The sequence below is a fragment of the Cnephaeus nilssonii genome (assembly GCF_951640355.1).
Source record: "Cnephaeus nilssonii genome assembly, chromosome: 21".
Classification (NCBI taxonomy): Eukaryota; Metazoa; Chordata; class Mammalia; order Chiroptera; family Vespertilionidae; genus Cnephaeus; species Cnephaeus nilssonii.
The window spans coordinates 9,319,696-9,333,849 of record NC_137092.1 but is presented as its reverse complement, the minus strand read 5'-3'; the positions used below and the strand labels follow the sequence as shown (position 1 = coordinate 9,333,849).

The window sequence follows — 14,154 nt, the reverse complement described above, 5'->3', positions numbered from 1 at the left end:
CATTCCTTCACATGTTCGGAATGCCTCAGAGAGCCCACCGCCCTGAGTGTGCAGGGAGTCACCAGACTCGCCATACACACACGATGCTCAGGTGTTCAGGCTGGTCAGCGAAACTGGCCCTCCTGGCTACAAAGTGCAGCGTCAGCTAATCCGGGAGAACACGAAAGAGCCCGGCCACATCCTTGCACAAACGGTTAAGGCTCCGTCAGATAGAGCGAGGCAGTTCTGTCACTCAACTTTTTGGGTTGATGCTGGATTCTGAATCTAGAAATGCACAGTTCTTTCAACACAAAAGTGATAGTCAAAGAAACTTCTCTGAATGAGACCTGGCCCTGGCCCCGGCCCCGGCCCCGGCCCCGGCCCTGGCCCCTCTGGCCTGGCATCCGTGTTGAGAAATGGCCATCCGCCAGGCTGGCTACGTGCACCCCGCAGTGAGCCGCACCCACCCGGCTGGACACGCCACACATTTGTACTCATAAGCGATGGCTTGGAAATCCAATTTGGTCATAATTTAGGGGTCCAGAGGCAATTGCTAGTTAACGAAAGCCTACAGTGAGTCCATTATAAAGACCAGGAATTATTAACAAAGTTTGGATTTTCTTGTTTATTTCTTTTATCCAAGTAGTACTTCCGTGCCACAAGAAATACCGAAGACATTCAGGTGAAAAGCCCAGGGGGTTTGTCACATTTGTCCCGAGGCTTAAGATAAGCGTGTTGTTATCCCACCGAGACAAGAAGAAAACACCGATGTTTTCCAGCCGAGATGTATACATGGCAGACTCAGCGCCAGTGGGAAGTGACCCTTCGGGTGTTGGGAATCTGTTGTGTTGGGGACACTCCTGATAGAGGTTTATTTCACAGGTGAGACAAAACAAGTGGGGTTATCTAAGGAGAGGGGGACAAGGCCCGGGAAAGGGACTCACAGCCCTGAATCGAGTTGTACTCAGTAGTTTTAGATTTCTTATCTGCCCTTTGAAACCTGTCCCCGTTCCTGACGAGCACAATGCCGAGGGTGTGAGCACTGTCCCCACTTCCCTGTCCTTTACTGAACGCAAACAGCAGGAGAGAAGAGGGTAGTTAGGCACAACGGAGCCCAGACGTAAAGCCACGGGAACGGGAAAACAGGGCTGCACAGCTCCTGGCTAGGCCTGCGGGCGGTCCCTCTCCCCGCAGCCGACGACAGGATATGGACACAGAACGGGGAAGAGGCTGCTTCAGCTCAGGAGGCCAGGCCAGGCTCTGCACACCTCCCTGCGGCCAAAGCCCAAGGTGGCTGCAGGGACCAGCACCGGGTCTTGCCCCAGGGGCGACCCTGGCAGGCCTGGTGTTTCTGGGGGCAGGAGGATTCTCAAGTTCTGTTCATTGAAAATCCAATGGCACCTGCTTCCGGCGGGGCCACGTCTCTGGGCAAACCCAAAACGAAGGAGCAAAAGCAGTTCCACCTCTGACAAACCCAGGTTCTGGTTCAAGGTGACGTGTCCGCAGGTCCCTCCTCTGCATCCGAACCGCCAGCTCGGTTAGATCAGACCTCAAGGTACGGCGACCGAGGGATGGAACCACACACTGGATGCGAACTCCCACTCACTACACGAGACCGTGGCAGGTCTCTCCCTCTCCGCCATCCCTTTTCTCACCTGTACAGCTGAGGGGACCCCACCTTCAGAGGCTGTGAGGATAACCAGTCCCTGACATACGTGCCTGGTAAACATGTCAGGACCTTCTCTTCCTTCTTTGACCGTACTGTCCTGCCCAAGACCTGGTCTGAAGTCTAAAGGTTCCGAGCATCCTCTTGGTTCAAGCTCAGTGGGTACAGTTCTCGCTGTGGGTCTAATAGCTTCACTCACTAGCACTGAATCCCGGGCAAGGGCTGTGCTCTGGGCTCAAGAACAACTCGCATTTACATGGGATGGAACATGACCGTAGGTTACAGGGTGGCACGTTCACAGTAGTGATTTATTTTTTGTAACAAGACGCAGGAAGCATAAATGCTTACCCAGAAATACCCATCACATTACGATCGCAGGGTCTCTGCGGCAGGGCTATTTAAACACTGTGCCAACATTCTGTGCTGCCTGCCCTCAGGGTTCCAGCTCAGGTTTTGGACGACGCTCAGTTTTCCGGCTGTATTGAGAAACATACAGTGAGGCGTCCAGGGTCGTGGAGGTGGAAGGTAATTACCACAGAACTTGACCTTCCTTTCTGCCGTCAGGTCAGACGGGCCTGAACAAGGTCCCAGGGACTGGCCTGCAGGTGGGCGGGCCCTGCAGGAGACAGCTCGGTGCCAACACCGTTCACCTGGGAGGAGCCGGTGTGACTGAGGGAAAGGGGCACAGGAGGGAGGGAGGGGTCCCTGGCTGTGGAGCACCCTCCCAATGACGGGTGCAATTAGGAAACCTCTCAAACACACGGCCTGTGTAGAAACACATGCACCTCACACGCTCATCCATGTCAACACACAAACAAGTTACCAACAAAGAGACACACCCATCTGCCACAGACAACACAGATATGCAGGTGCCTAATATGCAAACATGCCATCTACCTGCTCACACACACGCTGAGAAAGGCTCATGTGCATGGAAACACCCAGCCGCACAGGACACGCGTCGCTGCTAAGGGAGCCTGACACAGCAGGGCCCGGCGGGGGGAAGAGTGAACCGAAGGCCTGATTGGCTGGTCTCCCTGAGCGGCTGGGACACTCTCCCCCAGGGGCAGGCATGGGGAGGGGCAGGGTGATCACGTTCTGCCAAGCCGACAGGCACATGACTCCCTGCTGAGCTATCTCCACACCTAAACACGGGCACTCAAAGGGGAAGCTGAGATGCAAGACAGAGTACTCGATGAGCACCTCATCCCTCTCCTACACTCGGCAGCACAGCCACGTCCTCCCGATGGAAAAGGAGGCCCATGCTCGGGCAACAAGCCACACACGACACACACATACACACAGGCATGCACACACACAGGCACACACATACAACACACACATGCATGCACACACAGGCACACACACAGGCACGCACACAACACACGTGTGCGCACACCCACAGGGGCCATCTGCCTCTTACCACCTGCTGTATGGAACCTGTCCTGTCCGTAGATTGGAAGCGGACAGTGGGAGAAAGGGAGATGGTAATCGCCGGGCAGAAAGCTGGCCAAGCACTTTCTCTAGGGCTTGATGAACCTGAGTGGAAGCATTCCGTGTTTCAACTTAACCGCTAATGCCAAGGATGGATGAACGACCGCACCTTAACATCCCTTCCACCTCCGAGCATGCAGACTTCAACATTCAGGTCACGGGCGATTAAAAACGGCCATTACCTTCGGAAGGACACACTGAAGGACAAAAGTTGTCTACCGGTTGAAACCCCGCCAGGGAGACGGCCATCTCGGGCATGCGCTCATTACCTCCTGCTCTTTAGCATTTAACGTCCACATTTTAATAACCTCGGTTGAAAGTTATAGAAAAATCTATAAACAGTTAAGGCAAATGAAATCTGTCTCCTCTAAGGTGGCTGTATCGATAGGCGACCAGCCCCAGGGCACAGGACACCCCCCTTTTAAGAACAGCGACTGGTTCCAGGAACTGACAAAGACGCACTGTGCTCCAGGGGGGATGTGGCTCCCTGAAACCTTCAGCGAGTTAATGCCACGGCCACTGTCCCCGCTATTAAGGGTTTGAATGTGCAAAGTCTGTGTCCAGAGACCCTGCATTTTATTTTGGTATTCTTTCAAAAAAGGATTCGTACAAAGTCAGTGTAAAAAAAAATCAGTATTCAACTTAAAACAGAAACAGTAATTTCAGAAGGTCTGACAAGGCTGAGGGAGAGAGAGAAACGGGGAGAGAGGAAATATATTAACCTTTCTTCACCTGCTGGGGGTGCAGGCGCCGAAGCAGCCAATCCGACGTGACCCTTTCCAGGCTGGCTCCCGTCGACAGGGCTGGGAGCCTGGGCCCTGGGGGTGCTGGCGAGCAGCGTCGCTGAGAACCGCGTGCAGGACATCCAGGGCGTGTCCTCCGCTGTGCTCCCGACCCAGCAGCCTCGGACGCATGGAGTCTGGGACGTTATCACCTTCACGCAAAGTCATAGACATTCACCATCTCCCGAAACATATTCCTGAGAAAGACATCATCCTAAGGAATGTCCGGCGTGGAGGGACCTACAGGCAAACACTAAGAGGCACGGAAGCACCATGGTTGCGGGGGGCGGGGGGGGGGGCGGTGTTCCATCAGCAGAACCGTGTGGTGACACAGCGCACCTGGCCCCACGCCAGGCCCGCTGGCTTCCCTTCCTGCTTTCCCACCACGTCTTCCTTTTGACCTGAAGGCTGTTCATTCACGAACACCGTTTCCGTTTTCAGGTACAGATATCCGAAGCCGATTCTGATTTAAAGAACGACACACGAATCCTGTGCCACCCGTGGACGCATAAACCGGGAGGGGGGGGAAGGGAGGGTGGGAACACACGGAAGTGAGGGGACGGGACCCTAGTACCCGGGAAAAGCAAGAGGGAGCTGTTGGTAAAGGTGTGCTGTGGATACAGAAGGCTGAGGGAGGCACGGAGAACCCGGTGTGGCTCCCCCGAACCCTCTGCAGTGGCCTCTGCCGGGAAGGCTCCCCACCCCCAGCCCAGGCCCTGGCAAAGCCCCTGGAACCAGCTGCATTTAAGAAGCTGATCACGGACCCTAAGACTGGCCCCTCACTCCCCTTTCCCTACACTCTGCGGCCCTTTCTCTCTCTCTCTCTTTTTCCTCTCTCTCTCTCTCTTTTGGTGCCCTGATCAGGAATGAAACCAGAGACCTCTTGGTGCGTGGGACGATGCTCAACCAACTGAGCCACACTGGCCAGGGCACCATTCCTTCTCTCTTGACCAAACTCTACAAGCCTCGTCAACACCAGGGGCCGAGCGGCCCTTCCCGGGAGTGAGCGGCAGAGGCAGGAGTGGGGTGCACAGTGACAGTGGTCAGAAATCGGGGGCTGGGTGGCGGCAGCAGCTGTCACCGTGGGGGCACAGCCTGGTCTCCCGGCAGGCACTCCCCGGGAAGTCAGAGGCTCCACGCTGAAGCTGCCAGTCCGTCACAGTGTCAGCCCTCCCCGTGGGTGGGGAGCAGGGGGGGGAGTGGCAGCAGGTGAGGGGTTCCCGCTGCAGCCCTAAGGGACATTCCAGCTGGCTTGCCCTCCCTGCGGGCAATCCACGCTTCCCTACGCAAACAACCCGTGGGAGCACCTGAGGCACACGGGCAGGGCCGGGTCCCTGGCAGCTCTGAAGGACGGGCTTCCCGGGCGGAGCCTGCCAGCCAGGCGGGGGTGGTGTGGGTGGTGTGGGGAGTGTGTGTGTGTGTGTGTGTGTGTGTGTGTGTGTGTGCACGCCTGCCAAGCAGGAGGGGGGATGGGTGAAGACAGGTGCCCATCACAGAGTGAGCAAAGGCTACCTGCTGTGGCCGGTAGGGAAACAGGATCAGAAACAGAGCGGCCAGGTTTTCTCTTTGGGAAAAGAAAGATCCAATCACATCATTAGTGCACATTTCCTGTTGGGATCTCTCTCTGTGGAACCTAAGGCAACAAGGAACAGCCCCTGGCTCTGGGGGGAGTGGAACTGGACCTTTACACACACACACACACACACACACGTCTGGCTTCCGGAACCAGGGTAAAGATGCGTCCCCTGGGAGCTGTGGGAGCGTGTGGCGCCGGAGAAGGCGGGGACGAAGCTGTAAGGCGAGGCTCCCAGAGCCGCCCGCTCCGCTTTGGTTACAGCTGCCACAGGAACGCCAGGGGACGGCCTTTGGGAAGTCCCATCCGCCAGTCAGGTGTCCCCCGCACTGATGTCCAGGGCGACACCTCGTCTTCCTTCCAGATAAAGTGCAGGTCAGGCTGCTGGTCCAGCGCCGGCCGGTCTCGGCAATGAACGTCACACACACAGGGTGGCCCCCTCCGCGCACACAGATCGCCCTCCACATTCTCTTCTTTGAATAAAGCCACACACGTAGAACGTCTACACCGACGTCTCCGACTGCAAGCGGAGGACAAATTTGTGCGATTTGGGGTCCACGAACTCCTCCGAGAGCACGAGGAAGGGGATCTTCTTCACGGTGACCACAAGGCCGAAGTCCAAGCACTTCAGGACGAAGACGAGTCCATCCCGCAGCCCGTTCGTCACGGCCTCGTCACTGACCAGTCTCCACTGCGTGGACAGCCAGCGCTCCTTGTCGTACTGCAGCGTGGGGCCCGCGCTGAGGTACCGCTCTAGAAAGGCCTGGAACAGAGGAGGAAGGCCGTTAGGGAGAGCCACCCTGGTCCGAGGGTAGCCCTGGCCGGGGCACCGCCGTCCGGGCACAGAGAACACTCCAGAACACGAGCTGCACACCTGCAGGGATAGACCCGCGCGCAGACGCGTGCTCTCCCACCGGCTGGCTGTGGCCTGGGGCAGCCACCTAACCTCAAGGTGGGGATGACAGCATCTAACTCACAGGCCTGCCGTGAGGATAAAGTGGGCAACTAACCCCTCATGGCAGGAGGTGACCACCATCAATCGCCAATCAATGCTGATCCACGCCAGCGACGGTTACTTTATGTTGGATCGGGGGGGGGGGGGGGGGGAGAGGGGGAAGGGGGAGACTGTGCATGGCAAGTCTGAGGGCTGGCCAGGCCTCACCTCCCCTCACACCTCTTGGTGCCAGCTCCTTGGATTCTCTGGGGTCCCCCCACCTTCACGGTATCACTCCATCTGCTGAATGTCGTCTTTAAATCCCACCTGGCCCTTGAAGTCTTCTCCAAGCACACCTGGACCTCAAGGACAGATGCGCACGCCCTGAAGGCCGGGGATCACTGCTGGATGCCCGTGTGGCTTCCCTTTAGGACAATTAATTGCTGACCTGGGGTCTGGGCCCCACATGGGACTTCCCTCTCCTGGGGGGCAGGCACTGGCTTCTAAATGTGGCTTTCCATTGCACCCAGCACACACCCGAAGGTCAACAGCACGCGTATCACATCCATCAACACCCTGGCTCGGCTGCGAGGAAGGATGAGCCGGCGAGACAGATGGAGAATGCTGGGCTCTGGTATCGCTCTGGTCTGCACACCGGCAAGGACGCGGTAAGGGGTCCCCAGCACCACCCCTCGCTGCTGCCTCAGGTCCCCATCTCCGCTCTGTGAGCACATGTTCTAAGCAGAGCTGAGCCTCTGGTACAAACACACTTCTAATATGACAAGAACTCTTATGAACCACACGGAAAAGAAGCAATTCAACAATCAGAGAAATGAAGTTGGTAAGATAACTTAGAGGAGAAAAAACAGAACATCCACCTATGAAAGATGTCCTGTCACATTAAGAATTTTTAAAAATATGAATTCAAATAGTAGGAAATATTTTCCCCTCTCTTAGGTGGGCAGTGAGTAACAAGAGCGGTGACCCCGACGCCGCCGAGTGTGCGGGGGAAGCAGCAGTGCCCTCCGATCCGAGGGTCCCAGAGGCGAGTGTAACACTGCCTCACCCCCGGGACCCAGCGGCTCCTCTGCGAGAAACGCGTCCTTCAGGAACACCAGCACGCATGCACAGGAACACACGCAAAGCAGACAGCCACGTCACCACTGTACGATCAGGGGCTGGCGAACTTCTCGGAATGTAAATATGCTCGGCTTTGCAAGCCCCACTCTGTCACGGCCACTCAGCTCAGCCTCGTGGAGAGAAAGCAGCCACGGGAGATATGTACTAAGGGGGCGTGGCCGCGTTCTGATCATACCGAGGAACAGAAAGGGCCGAGCCCCGGCTTAGACTCACAAAGAGCTCCATCCGAGAGTGTCCCAACAGGCAATCAGTTAAGCCGGTGGTCGGCAAACTCATTAGTCAACAGAGCCAGATATCAACAGTACAACGATTGAAATTTCTTTTGAGAGCCCAATTTTTCAAACTTAAACTATCTATATAGGTAGGTAAATTGTTATTAACTTAATTAGGGTACTCCTAAGCTGGCCTTTGCTAAAACCTCAAGGGGCCAAAGAGCCGCATGTGGCTCGCGAGCTGCAGTTTGCAGACCACTGCACTAGGGGAATGAAACCTCACTCTGCACATTATTCTATTCTTTAATGTTTGGACTTTTATACAAAGACTATTATTATTAATTCAGAAAAGTGGACATTTTTGAAATGAAAAAGAAGGCCAGCGGGAAACTACAAAATCCTGCAGGAAGGGAAAGGCCTGCTTCCCTGGGCCCAGCCTCACGGTGCACGCGCAGACACGCCGTCCACACTGCTTTGCATCCCCCGTCTGGAACCTAATATTCTAACAAAGAGTCTCCCACGTCCAACAGGGGTCGGAGGTGCCACAATCCGTAAGTGCTGTTCTACGTTTAAGTTATTTTGTTTGGAGTTAGTACAGATTACTTGGCCAAAATCACCTGCAGGATATGTGTGATTGTGCTGACTACTTTTTCTAGGCGAATCAAAGAATCTGCAAACCTTATGGTCCTTTCCCTGAACGTTTCTGCTCTCCCGAGGGCTGTCCCTGGTTAGTGAGAACGTAAGCAGCAGTCGTTCATGTATGTACAGGACAATGTGGGAACACAGGTCCTCACGCCGACACCAACAGCTCCCAGGCGTCCCACGTGTGCCCTATGCCAGGATCACGTACTCCGTGTCATGCTGCCATATTTACTATAATTCTCACACAACAACCCTATCAGGTGGATACTGTTACCACCCCCAGTTTATAACAGAGGAAACAAGTGTAGAGTAACATAGGCGAAGTCACCAACCAGTGAGTGGTGGGACCGGGACTTGAGCCATTTCTGTCGGGAGAGAGAGGTCGTTTGCCAAACCCTTACTCCATGTTCTCTCCCTGGCCACCTCCCTCTGTGAGCTACACGACGGTTTCCTCAAAGTGTGCTCACATCATGATCTCAAAGACCATTCAGTAAAACAAACTCCACAACATCCCATCCAAAACGCCGAACGAAGGGCTGGCATCGTTTCTGCCTCTAACAGTAACAGCCATTCACTGAGTTCTCACCATACAACAGGCACTGTTCTGAGCTCGCCACACGAATGAACTCCTTTCTTTCTCACAACCACCCAACGAAGGGGATATCGGTATTATCTCCAGTTTGCAGAATAGGAAACTGAGGCACAGAGCCATGAAGCGGTTGGCTACAGGTGTTGCAGCCGTTGGTGGGGGAGCCGGTGAGAATGGGTTCTTGGCTCCAGAACCCACTGAGGACCCCTCACTACTACCTGTGCTGTCTCTGCGGGTAAGTCTTTCCTCTGCCCGACCCTAGAGGCCTTCAGAGGCACATCCAGAAACCAGCGGCACCCACAGACCAGAGAGCAGGTGGCACCCCGCATCCTCATCAGCTGGCGCTTCGAAGGAGCCTTTGATTTGGTCCCTCCTGGTCACACCCGCGGGCGGGGCCCGGGGGCTGGGCGAGGCGCACCTTTGGGGTCATGCTGTGGGTGATGCAGAAGGCCAGGTGCTGCAGGATGCTCTCCATGCTGTGGTAGTGCTGCTGCCGCGTGGTGCGCAGGTACTTCTGCAGGGCCCGGGCCATGGACGGGAAGATGGCCTGGGCGGCCTCCCTGGGGTCCATCACCTCCCCCGGGGCCTTCTGCTGCTCCTCGGCCTGGAGCCGCTGGATGTGGATGAAGGCCTCCTCCACCGCCACCACCAGCCTGGGGACAACGGAACCCGGCATCAGGGGGCGCTGGAGGGCAGTCCTCGGGACCTGGGAGGATTCCTGCCCACCTGCCGCGCCCAGCTCCCCCCGGCTCCCCCCAGGCCCTTAGCTGTCACTCTACAGTAGGTAGGGAGGGAGGAAGGGAGGAATGTAAGGTGGAAGGGAGGGAGAGAGGGAGGGAGGGAGAGAGAGAGGAACTGGGGCTGTGGTGGGTGAGGAGGAAGGAGCCTGGGACCTGGAGGTGACCTCTGTTCTCAATCCCACCACTGCCTCGCTCGGGAGACTCGCTCTATCCGGACCGCGGAGGGAAACGCATGCTAAGGCCCCTCCGCCTCTGAGCGGGGCTGGTGGAGCGAAGCCGCTTACAGAGAGCCGGGCTGATCCCCGTTGATCCCACTGCCACGTAGCAGTCCCAGGGAAGGAAGGAAGAGGCCCAGCACACACGGTGGGACCACCTCTGTCCCTCTCAGTTCATAGGATCAGGTCTAGAGAACCAGGGCCTGAGGTACAGGATGGGGCCACTCGGAGTGTGGGCCGTGGGCCAGCAGCTCAGCATCGGCTGGGAACTGGTAAGAAATGCCCTCCCCCAGAGCTGCTGAATAGTAATGACCTACGTGGGTGGGGCCCGGAGGTCTGTGCTAGGAGCCTCCCCCCGCCCCCGGTGATGCTTATGCACGAGAAGTTTGAGAAACACCACGGCGTGATCACTCCCGAGGCTCACGCCGGTCATGTTCATGGAGTGAAATCTCGTTCAGGGGGACACCATACCTCGCTCTCCGCTTCTTCACCCGCCGCTCGTGTTCCGCCTCCTCGTAATACAGCTCGTTGTGGCTCGAGTCCCTGCGCCGGGCGGCGGCGGCGATCATGGCCCGGGACTGGCCAGTGGCGTTGTTACTGGGGCCTTTGGGGAAAAGATGGAGGAGGAAACGCAGTTTTAATGCCACGGGACTGCGAAACGGAGCAGAGCACTGGTACCACCGTTTGTCGGGACCACCCACCCATCCCCTGTGAAGCACGGACACAGATTCCCCAAAGTGACTCCCCACGAGGGGGAACGGTCCCCCCGCTCCTCTTCACCATGCTCACGAGGGGAAGGAAACCTCCCCGAGGCCCAATCTGCTCGGTGCAAAGGGAAAAGGAAGGAGATGAAGAATGCGCGGCGATTAAGACGATGGCCAACAATAACACCGAGTGTGAAGATGTTACTTACCATCTGGTACAGAACGGCCCGGCTTGGCCGCGAGGGCGGCCGTGACGTCACAGTTCAGCAACAGGACAACGAGGGATGAGAGGGATGGGAGGACAGGACAGAGAGAAAGTGAAGTCCAGGGACAAGGGCCACCGACCACACACAGGAACACGCCCCGCCGGACTCTCACGGCAGCACAGCTTTCACGGAGAAGCCGTGATGCTTGAGGACTTTCGAAACGGCCCGCGCGTCCCTCCGGACTCAGAAGTCCTGGCCTCGCTCCTCTGATCACCGGCCACCTCGACTTGCCAGAAAGACGAGGCAGACCTCACGCTCTCTCGTGTTTCACCTGCGTGGTCAATGACTCGGTTTTGCTAGTGGGAATTCTCGCTGGTTTCAGGTCACAGGCGACAGGGACCAATCCCTCGCGATTCATGAGAGCGGGCACCTCTCATCAGCCAAACACAATAACGAAGCACAACTTAAGAAGGCGGAGGATGTTACATCACCACCGAAGCTGACACCATCTGTCAATCACTGGACTTGCTAACAACATGATCCTCTTGGAGGGTTTGCAAAGCTCTCGCCCTGACCCGGGCGGCCCAGCAAGACGTGACCCCGGGTCCTGTTTCCTGCACTGAAGCAGCTGATAGCCCGAAGGAGCTCTGGCGTCCCGGCCTGGCCTCTGGCCTCCCGCCACCCACTCAGCTCCAGCTTCTGGCCAGGGCTGAGGAACGCCCCTGTGTGTCTCGCCAGACGCCTGAACTACTGACCGTGAGTTATACCGTCTTCACGGGTTTGGGTGGCCGAGTCTGCTTTGGGTACTTTATCCACATTTTGAAAAGCAGCCCTTTCCCAATAGCTTTATTTAATGGAAGATGTTCCCAGCAGGAGACAGGAAACACACACATCACCATTGTTTTCAATCATAAAAATCCCCAAATGAATGAACTTCCCACAGATGTAGACCATAAACCAGGGGTCCTCAAACTTTTTAAACAGGGGCCAGTTCACTGTCCCTCAGACCGTTGGAGGGCCGGACTATAGTTAAAAAAAAACTATGAACAAATTCCTATGCACACTGCACATACCTTATTTTGAAGTAAAAAAACAAAACGGCAAAAACACCTGCATGTGGCCCGCGGGCCGCAGTTTGAGGACGCCTGCCATAAACCAACAGTCCTCTGAAAATATGTTTGGGAGAGAGAGAGAGAGAGGAGAGAGAGAGGAGAGAGAAAGCTGTTCTGAAATGAGAATGGACCACAAAGGCAAACACAGAGAGGAGGTAGGACCGGATGGGCCATGAACTTGCCCCTACTGCCCCCCCGACACCCCCAGAGCCACCGTTCCAGGCACGCACCATCCACGTTGTAGACTTTCAGCCCCGCCATGTGCTTGGCTGCTCGGAATTTGGAGGCTGTTAGGAGGTTGGGGTTATAGATGGTGAAATCTTTATAGTAATTTTCCAGGACCACCAGTGCTGCTCGCTGGATACTGCAAAAAAAAAGGGGAGGGGGGCAAGATTAATGCAAAGCATCTTCGTGGAATGAGCAGGTCCTCTTCTGAAGCAGGCAAACCACAGCGCCCGGGGGAACCACACAGAAGCTCCGGTTCCACACCTCTGTCTCCGGGACTCGAGAGGAAGCCAAGTCCTATGGTCGTGCGCCCCGCCCGGGCTGTGACATTAGCCGTAACCCAGCCAGCCGATAGCCGAGAAAGGAGTAATTGTAACTGAGATTTGTTTCGGCCACACGGAGCTTTCCCATTTTCCCCAGTTTATGAAAGAGGAAACTGAGGACCTCAACATGGTCTAGACACTTACCGCTGGCCGCAGAGCTAAGGGAGGAAGCGCAGGGCATGGCTTCAGGTTCCCGGGTCCGAGGGCAGTGTCCCCGGGCCTCATGCCCTGTGTGAGGATCGCTGGGCTCTCCTAGTCCACAGATCAGAGCGACACCCACACGGGGCAGAGCGCACGCGGGAGAAGCTGCTGCAGACTTGAGTTAACACGGATTCCTCCTCTCCCTTCCACCCCCCCATCTACCCCGGGCCGGCTAGATCGCCCCCGTGTCCCGAGACCTGTAACCGATCACCTGCTTGGCCCTGGGCGGACAGCGCAGGAGCAGAGGAGAGGAACTGCCAAGAGGTAACTACGTGGCAGAGAGGGAGGGCGCCCACACTCAGTACTGGCAGCAAAGAACACCGCGCGGTCCCAGATGCAGGGCGGGTTTTTCTTAGATGCAGGGTGGGTGGACATACCTCACCCCCTTTGACCCCTGCAGTCACTCAAGGGAAGAAAACTGAAATTCAAAAACCTGTGACCTGCTCAACAGCATGCGTTTCCCGAACGGAAGGGCTGGGGCTCCCGCCTGCGTCCGCAAACCTCCAACTCCTGCTCCTTCCCGGGACGTGTGGCCTCTGAGGGGCAGTGCACGTCCCGGCACCGACCACCGCTTGGCTAAATCCAGTTATTGTACCTCGCCGTTTAGATTTTCCTTCCCAGGTCCCCTCTGAGTAGATGAGCTCCCGGGGACTGTTTACGACAGCCGGGGTGCCAGGACGGCTGCCTTTGGCTCCTGGGTGCCATGCTGCATTCCATGGCTCTCTGAGAGGCTCAGGGATCCCCACTTGTCGCCAAGGCAGTGCTGTCCCTAACCTGCAAACACCCCGAATGCCCCCGAAGCCGCTGTGGACTTGGCCCGAAGCAAACGGCTCAGCAATGGTAATGGTAGCAGCGTGAGCTTCCACGTCCAAGAATGTGGGGAGGCCAAGCCGTCCCTTGTGTGCGGCTGCCCCGCCCTCCCCGCCAAGGACCCCCCACGAAGGAACCATCACAGGAGGTGGGCCAGGACAGGCCTCCGCACAGTTTTCCTTAGGGACTGAGACCATAAAGCTATGCTACTCTGTTTTCCATGCAGTATTTCCTGCCAACGCTCAGCCTCCTGAAACCCAAGCCTGGCTCCATAAAGGGAGGCATCCGTGGGCCAAAGGAGAAGCAGCACCAAGGGCGCCTTCCCGGTCAGATCCCGCAGCTCTGACCCTGCTTCAGCCACTTCCCCTCTCCGGGCCCGGGATGCGGAGACAATACCCACTATTCCGTGTGGCCGTGTGAAGAGCACATGGGAAGATGCCAGTGAAAGCGTCTGTCCTCTAGAAAGGACTGTACAAATCTACATCACGTAACTGAGGATGCAGGCTTTGCACAAGGGATGGATGGGGCTGGCTGGTGGCTAGAATGGTCATGCCGCCTCAGGGCATAAGAGCATGACCCACACTCCACTCCCACGGAATCACAACAT

The 14,154-nt window shown here is 56.6% G+C and overlaps 1 protein-coding gene across 3 annotated transcripts in view; it reads right to left on the bottom strand.

Annotated features, from left to right (window-relative positions):
• Positions 1-3,670: 3,670 nt before the first annotated feature.
• VANGL1 (VANGL planar cell polarity protein 1) overlaps positions 3,671-14,154 on the bottom strand; it is a 44,035-nt gene continuing 33,551 nt past the window's right edge. For all 3 annotated transcript variants that reach the window (XM_079760792.1, XM_079760794.1, XM_079760793.1), the window contains exons 5-8: positions 12,219-12,352; positions 10,438-10,570; positions 9,430-9,664; positions 3,671-6,257 (exon numbers count right to left, since the gene is read on the bottom strand). In XM_079760792.1, coding sequence (XP_079616918.1) covers positions 5,997-6,257; positions 9,430-9,664; positions 10,438-10,570; positions 12,219-12,352 — 763 coding nt within the window. In that variant the 3' untranslated portion in view covers positions 3,671-5,996. The remainder of the gene's footprint in view (positions 6,258-9,429; positions 9,665-10,437; positions 10,571-12,218; positions 12,353-14,154) is intronic.